Here is an 8,754-nt window from a genome sequence, read left to right as displayed (position 1 = left end):
TATTGCTTTATATTTTATTTTATGTACAGTACATGTAAAAAAGAAAACAAAAAAAAAGTAGCCAATAACATTGACCAACGTGCGCAACAGTAGATAGCCATGTTGCTCATACATGGGAAAATCCTGACGGCCGTTTCCCCTCTCAGGCATACATACGTTTGGACTCTTCCACTCCTCTTTGTGTGAGGTTGCCTGGAAACTAGCCGGGCTTGACAGCAAACAGTCAAACCGTAGATGATCAAAATGGGAGGAGTGCATTACCTGCTCCCCCTAATAAACACACCTCTCTCAGTGACAATCAATGAGCTAGTTTTCAGCCTCGATCTGAACAAAGTGTTCCCGGAGAGGCAGAAAGGAGACGGGCTGGTTGGCTGAGCGTGAGTGTGTGCAATCTTCGGTAGGCTTTTAATACAGACCTGGCTGTGCTTGACAGCCGTGGTCTCTTGCCTTCACTGCCCCCCTCCCTCCCTATTCCAACAGTGCTGCTTTCAACACAAAAGGTCACTAAAGGTCAGCGTTGCAGTCTGCTTTTGCCGGATGACTCGATAACTGCAGGCTCCGACTATTAAGCGAGCTTTTTTTCCCCAGCACACTCAGCAGTTGAATTCACAGTATTCTTACAGCATGTTGTTATTTTTTTTTTTCCTTCCAAAGTCACTCATAAAGCTTTAACTGATAATGCATAGGGGGCTTTGACACATTTTTTCACCCATGTTTCTCCAGTGGAAATGTTTAACGTGGATTTTTGTAGTGTGTGTGTGTGTGTGTGTGGCAGATAAGCTGAGAGAGAAACACACCAAGTCAAATGCGAGAATACAGTGTACACAACCATCCGTGTCTGTTGTCCCCAAAATCGTACAATAAAATGAAATTTAAAAAAAAAGATTTTTTTTTTCTTGTATCTCCAAGGCCATGGATAGTCAACCACAAATACTTCTGAACTCCCCTGCTGCCTATCAGGGCTGTATCTCGCAATAGTGTTTCAGACAGTGAGCTTACAGCAGGCCACCAAGGTACAGATAAAGTGCTTTTTTTTCTTAAACGTGACGCTTTAAATAATTAAAGTGATGTAAAAATGGTTCTCAGGAAAAATAAGATTTGGAGGGGGAAGTTGGCTGACATGACACTCCTAAAAGCTAAAAATGAAATGGAAGAGAGACACAACATGATTCTGGAGAGGAATAGAGTTCAGTATAAATACATCCACAAATCCAACTAATGTCGCAGAAGGCTACGAGGATGGAACACTGATCGCTAGAAGAGCTGGAACACTCACTACGGTCTCTGGATGGAGCCGTTCACATTTTCAGAAGTAAGAAGTTTCAGGGTAAGACTTTTTAAACCGTGGTAAAACGTTTCATGTCCGGGGCACTTCTTTGAAGACGGCACCGGCTTCCTCTGGCCGGACGAGCTGGACCTCGCAGTGAACACATCAGTGGCGAGGACCGTGATAATGACAGCAGCAGACTGGGAGGTTTTGCAAGATTGTAGTAGAAGGGTGGATCATAATAAACCATGACAGATAATAAATACATTTGGGTCCTTGAAGTGTCGTTATTCGGCTCTATTGAAATATGGATTAGATCTAGAACATAAAAAAAAGGAGGAATAGTTTAGTTCATACTAGACCATGAGATGCTTGGCCTTTTTTTTTTGCTCCCTTATCCAGTCTCAACATCACACCACCTTGGCGGCAATTTTCAACCAGCCTTGTGGATAAAACAAAAACAAAACCCCGGCATATAAATAGTAGCCGTGGCAACCTCACGTACTCCCTCCTGGGTCTTGATGACAGAGTCTGAGAATTCAGAAAAACCAGTCCTCTAGTCAGTCCTCAGCCTCTAGACAAGAGAAAAAGAAGGGGGGGGAGAAGAAAGAGCACAAAGTAAAGACAATGAGCAAACAAGGCAGGTCATATATCCGGTGTAGGGAATTTCTAACTGAGTATACAAGGCTCAGCACTGGGAGAGATGTGGTTCTCAACATGTCATGTTATTCATCTGAAGATTATGGAGCACCGAGAAGTGAACGGCAGCTTTCCAGCCTGCTGAAACCTCGGTGTAGCTGACAGAGCAAGAAAAACGTTTCCTTTATGAGCTCCGGAAAAATGACCAAATATAGGCTCGTCTTAACTCCTTGCTGTGTATATTCGCAACTACAAACCAAACTCTTCTTGCCTGCTGAGCCCATAACAGAGTAAACAGACGGGTTTGGAGCTGCCTGTCTTTCTCACATATCACTCAAAAAAAACAATATTCAACCTTTGAGTGTGTGTTGAGGACCTGCTGCTTGGCTACACACAGAAAATGCACTCGGGAACCAGGGGAACAAGCTTGCGATAGTCACAGCATGACAGTGTGCTTTTAAGACATAGCAGACAAGCTATTTTTACGCACTTGCAGTGGACTAATACCTTTGCTTTCATTGTGCTAAAGCAGTACTGTCTATTTGTCGGGACTCACTTAATTAGCTTTTTTTAAACAAGCTATTCCTGTTGACAGTCAGCAGTACAGCCTGTGCCTGCATTAAAGCTGGTATTAATGTTTGTTTTGCTGCTTTGAACACAGCAACTCCTTCATGATATAAATGTAGCAGGGGCCCCTGGGCTGGCACGGCGAGACTTTAAGTATTTGTGTAAATGAGCAGGTTGGGGCAGAATCATTCTCACTCAGCTCACATTCCCCCAAAGTTGAACATGAACATCATAAAATTAGCTATTTCAAAGAAATCTCAGGGTAGGGCCGGGCAATATGACCTGAATGTATTTCCCAATGAATAGCAGCATTTATTCAGTAATGATAATAAAACCTTAAATACACAAGGATACGCCCATGCAGTGAACAGCTCACTAATTCTATGTATGTATATGCAGTGTAAGCATTACGAGCATATGTACCTCTGACTTCTGACACCTGGTAAAAATACAGATTCGCTAAACTCAGACATAAAAATCCCCCCCCTCCCCTCTTTCTGCGTACTCTTATTAGCAAAGAGTAGCAGTGTGGAAAACATTCAGGTAGCAGCTTCTCATTTTTAGCTGGTAGTGACCGTCGTTTTCACCGGTTAAAATGACAAAAGGTCGCTGGCGGCAGGTCATATCAATTTTGAACGCTAAACCTAAAAAGATTCAAAAAAGGGATTTGAATAGATTCAGATTCAAAGAGAATATTTAATACTGGGTACAGATTGGATTAAAAAGATTTATTAATGAAATTTCTTTTTTAAACTGAGGCACACAAGTGGCCCCTTAAAATAAATTAGTATTGATCCCTACTGCGTCTTTTTTTCATGGCCATACACTCTTCATGTTGTATATAATTGTCTTTCAGCTGCTCAGACAAACTGCTAGTGATTCCTTTTGTAGCCGCAGCTATTTTCCAACAGTATTTATGTTTAGATTTGTTTTGCTCTGTATCGTGTCTACTGAAGCCAAAGTGCGCCCAAACCACAGACATGGCGTTTACTCTCTGTGCCAGCTGTTCGATATCTGTACCGTTGCAATTTTCCCACCATTTGAGTAGTTTTCTTTTAGTTAGCCTGGGCACTCTTAGTTAAATCACATAACGTAAAACTACTAGTTGGACTTCCTGTTTTAATGGACCCACACAAAGGACACAAGCACCTGCTGACTGACAGTGATTGGTTGCTTGTACGTAAGGTAATGGGGTTTGTTGTTGTACATACAGATGCAGTGAAGGAGTCGGCTACAGCCTGTCAGAAGGAGTTAATGAATCCAACATATGGACATAACTTCAATTGGGCAGGTGAGAGATTAATAATGTTGGTTTTGGTAAATGTATCAATTTATTGCCCAGCCCTATTTTAAGTCTTAGAAAGCACATTTATCTAAAATAAAAAACAGCCACATGTAACGTCTAACTAACCTACGTATCGCAGTGGGAAAGGAGCGATGTAATCTCTGGGCCCACGTGGCCCACGGCCTTGGCTGCCTCCAGGATGGCTCTCCGGTACATCCCTTTCTTCTTGCGGTTGAAGCGGGACCTGAAGAATTCTCTGAAGGGCGACAGTTTGGCAACAGAGAGCTGGGAGGTGGTAGGTGAACCAAACCACGCCACCTTTGCCTGGGGCCACTGGGCCTCGCAATTGGCCGTCTCCTGTTTGCGGGTGCCGCTGATGCTGAGGACGCGTGCTGGCCACCAGGGGAAGCCGTGAATCTTCCCCCACACAATGTCCCCCACCGCCACGGCGTGACCCTCTTCTGTTACACACTTTGTCATGCTGCGGGTGTGAAGCCGCACCGTAAGCGGCGGCACTGTCTTGCAGTCTTCCCGTGAGGGTACAGAAGAGGAGGTTACGGACAGGTCTTCACCTGGGGCCAGATCGCACAGCTCTGGTGAGGTGCCGTCAGAGCTGAAGGACTTGGACTCATCTAGGCTGTCGCTGCTGCAGACTGACAGGCTAGAAGAATCCGCTTTACGCTTACGGAAATTGATGAGGAGGGTGAGGTCGCTGTGGCCGCGCTCTGCCTCCTCTCCTGAACTCCCTGACCACAACTCTAGAGAGTTTTTGCCTTCCCCTGAGTCTTCAGAGTGGGGGAGGCAGGAACCGGGCACCCTGGGACTTCGTCTTCTGGTGCCTCCTACAAGTTCTGCCTCATACTCGACCACACTCTCCTCACCCTCCCTCTGAGGGGGTCTCAAGCGGATCTTTGGGGACGGCAAGTCCTGACCCACGGTTGTAAAAGGCCTGGTTAGTTTGAGTTTGGGAATGGACACTGTGAGGCCAGACCTTGTGGCATCTAAAATGTGCCGTTGCTCCTTGGTGGGATCAGAAGGTGTCTTGCCATTTTCTCCCACGCCATTCTGCACCAGTTGCTTGGGGCAGAATGGCTTGACTGAACCATGGACTCTTGAGGGGATCTTCATGACCTCCCCCTTGCCCTGTGGAGTGCTGTAGGAGATCTTTATGACAGGACTGTGGGGGATAACGTCACCTCCGGGGAACTTCTCCCCTTCAGCTTCCCCCCTTTTGTCCTTTCTGAGGCGCTTACTGTCAAGGCTGGTGCCATTTTCACGTCTCTTAGTGTCCTTGGTTGCAACTACATCCTCTTTTCTCAACAGCTTAGAGGGGGTATCCTTGTCATCACCATCATCGTCGCTCTGTAGTGCATTCTCTTTCCTAGAAGTCTTAGTGTTGCTCATGCCATCTTTGCTGTCCTCATCACTATTCAGTGTGTTCTTGCACTTTTCACATAGTACTTGCCGTGGCCGCAGACGGATAGTACTCATGGTCATGCGACCAGGCTCTCGCGTTCGCCTCTTCTTTCTCTTGATTGGTCGCGGAGGGGGCTGAGGTACCCATTGGCTGTAGCTGTGGCGCACCCATAAGGGCTGAGGGAAGGGGGCTCCTTCAAAATAAGGAGGGTAAGGAGTCTGTCCAGCTGGCACTGGTGTGGGTACGGGGCAGGGAAGAGGTGCAGTCGGTATGCTGCTTTCAGGGAGAGTGTTTTCATCCTTTGGTCTGTGTGAAGACTGGCTGGGAGATTTGGAAACCGGTTCCTCACTCAGAACTTCTGAGATTTCACAAGCTGGTTTAGATACCGGGCAGTCCCCGGGGTTTTCTGTGAAATCTGGTAGACAGAACAGCCCAGTCCTAAGATGAACAAGAGAAAAAAAAAGCAACAACAAATGAATAACTGTGCGTCTCATTGACCATCATTAAAGTGCTACAGTCTATGCAAGCAAACACATACATTCTTGTTACACATGACAAGCATTTCTTGAATTTTTTAGTTAAGCAATTTCCTCCACATGAACAATATTGTAATGCTTGTGCTTGTATTTCACCATGTCAGAACTTAATGCCAGTGGGACAGGACAAATCAAATACCTTGCGGTTTCAATTAGGCCAAAAGAAAAAAAAAAAAAAAAAAAAAGAGCACCCAAAGCTGTTCAAAGCCTTTCCTACAAGTGGCCTACCATAGGCTTTAAAAGGAGGAAAACCTATTTTACTTTGACTGGACACACTGACACCACTCTCCCTGTCACCTGTATGCTGAAAATTCTTTACGTGTGGGGGTTGGGGTCCGCAACCAGCCAGGCGGTCATCTGTTCTGCTGCCTTAGGCCACAAAAATTGAGCACTAGTATCACTGACTCTCTTTGAGTGATTTTATGTGTTCTTTTTCGTACTCTGGGAGCAGCAAACATGTTCAAAGAAGGCCCAACTGCCAAGGAGGCTTTGAGAGGTGGCTGGCAGGCAACAGTAACATGGCTGTGTTGCTTTAGTCAGGAGACAGCAGACAAAGAGGCTACAGGATGCCCAGGAACCCCCCTCCCCAACATCTGACTGAACAAAAACAATCCCATGAATCACTCGGGATTCAGAGATGTCAGGAAGGAGCCAGGAGATTTCAGTTTGTTTTTGCATGCGTGTCTACTCAGGGCTTATGTGTGGTGAGATTATTAATTAGTGCACATTTGGGGAGCCCGTTTTCCTTCCCAAGAGAAGTAACTGGCAGCCACCTCCAAATAATAGTCTCTCCGCGCAGCTTGTTCCTCTCACCTTTTTATATGTGCACCTAAAGCAGCCGAATTTTAGCCTTCACACTGATTGACACGGCACAAACAGGGCTGCCTGTGACAGAGAACGGGCAGTTCTAGTTAAGCGCAGTACAAGGACGCAGCATATGACCAGCCACGATTCACTGCACCGTTGCAATTTAACAGTGTAACCAGACACGGAGATCTGCCTGATTGACAGGCCTAGACGATGACATTAAAAAAAGCCTGTGGGAGACAATGACAGGAAATGTATTTCTATGAGCCGAAAAGGAAGAAGTAGTCAAATTTTGTCAGTGACAAGGCCTGAAATAAAGGCCTATTTTAAGTTATTCCAAGGCCTGCCTTTTCCCATTTGGGTGGGTTATTTTCAGGACAGCTTGAGCTCTCACATGAAAAACTATCTAAGTATACTAAGGGGCAAAGCTGGTCAGATTCTGATTCTGGTAGTCTATAAATAGTCTAAAGCCAGTGGCTTTTAAGGTGCACAGCACCAAGAGCAACACAAAGCTTATACATGTGACACACACACCAAGATAAGACATGACACTGATACATGTCAAATTATACATATATGGTTCTCTCTTTTGATTGTGTTTTCTAGTTAACTGGCAAGAGAGGGCCTTTTCTTGTTAGAGCCTGAGATGGTCAATGGATCTTATCAGAACCAGGTTCAAAGAAAACGCATTACAGTTGTGATTCATCAAATCCCACATGTATCTTTATTGCCATTTCCCATTGTTTCTATAGAACAAAAGTGACTGGTAATGAAGGGCTATTTCTCAAAACAGCAACTGTATTTCACATGATTTGAAATGAAGCATCAGTCCAGAAAAGTAGGCCTACACAATGCAATAACATCTGTATGTGTAAATACATAAAAACATAACAGACAGAATACTGTTCAGCGAAGGCCTACCCTTTTACTCAATACGTTTTAGCTGCTCTGTATTTGATTAGGCTAACAATAAGCTATGGATGAAACCATTGACATTAGTTATTGTTCAAGAGAAGTCATTAACAATCTCTGTAGACAGGGCCACTACCTTGACAAACAGTATTTCACCATGGTAAAATAATGCATTTTACCATCACATTATGGGCTTAAATAAAATCAGTTTGCCATTAGCCGAACAGCTAGCAGATAGCTACTCTGTCAGCTACAATCACCTACGAGTCTTTTGTATGGAGGCCCAGTTAGCTAACAGCTAGCTCTAACTTGTTAGCATCAAAGGTAGACTAGCCGTTAGCTGAGTTTAGCTAATTAATTTCAGAGATAAATATATAAAGAGAATAAACGAAATAACACTCACTTTTTGTTGCAATCAAGTAATATTCCCGTGTAGCTCCTTTCCCGATAGGTAAGCGTCACCACCAGGGTATCGTTAACTATTTGATCGATACTGACAGGTACCCGAGAGCCGGCCCGCAGCTCCTCGGCCACAGCCTCCATGTTTCCCGGCGTGAAGTGTCCGGCTCGGCGGTGCTCGATCCCGGCCAAGGGAGCCACGGTCGCGTCGGCCAAAGATCCGTCTCCCCTTCGCTAAAGGAGCAGGAGGCTACACCAGGGCATAAAATGACGCCATCACCCCCACCAAGTCAATTACAACAGTACTGCCACCGCTGACATCACGATCTCTGTGCTAGAGGAGCAAAAATCTCCCAAGACAAGGCCTACCCTTTCTCTGTCTCAGTTTGACTTGTTTGATACCGTTCATTAGTGCGGACTTTCAGCTCGGGGATGCCTCCGTTTTTCACTGCGAGAGGCCAATGGCGTTTTGCTCTAAACTTATCCAACCATTACACTGGAAAATTGATAAAATATGGATGCATTTTCTAATATGTTGTGGGCGATACGTTCATAGAATTTCACAAATGTGAGATAAATATGACCTGTATTTAAATATCCATCCTAAGATGTACAGCCACCAATCTCAACTACAATTAGTTGTACTTCCACAAGAGCATTAAATGTGCTATTTGCTACAATACCCTTGAAATTCTTCAGTTTGGCACTATAGCCTACTTGAAATGTACCCTGCTGCAAATCTACACATTATTAATTGAAATCGTATTATTTATGTCAGGCTACAAATGTGGGTTGGTCCTAATAAGAAAATAAATGATGGGTGAATTGAGCTCTAGTTTACCTTTATTTTACCATTTCTAATTTATTCACCTTAAAGATTATTATACTTAAAGCCTTTTTTAATTTACATTGTTTGGTGATAATT

The 8,754-nt window shown here is 44.5% G+C and overlaps 1 protein-coding gene across 1 annotated transcript; it reads right to left on the bottom strand.

The window, feature by feature from the left end:
- pwwp2b (PWWP domain containing 2B) lies at positions 1–8,334 on the bottom strand. Its single transcript, XM_044214650.1, has 3 exons — positions 7,834–8,334; positions 3,889–5,613; positions 1–1,841 (listed from the first exon to the last, which is right to left on the bottom strand). Exons 1-3 carry the CDS (start codon positions 7,971–7,973, stop codon positions 1,835–1,837), a joined length of 1,872 nt encoding a protein of 623 aa, XP_044070585.1. The 5' UTR covers positions 7,974–8,334; the 3' UTR covers positions 1–1,834.
- Between the last annotated feature and the right edge of the window lie 420 nt (positions 8,335–8,754).

This window comes from Siniperca chuatsi, linkage group LG11, assembly GCF_020085105.1.
Source record: "Siniperca chuatsi isolate FFG_IHB_CAS linkage group LG11, ASM2008510v1, whole genome shotgun sequence".
NCBI lineage: Eukaryota > Metazoa > Chordata > Actinopteri > Centrarchiformes > Sinipercidae > Siniperca > Siniperca chuatsi.
This window is presented reverse-complemented; position numbering and strand designations above follow the sequence as displayed.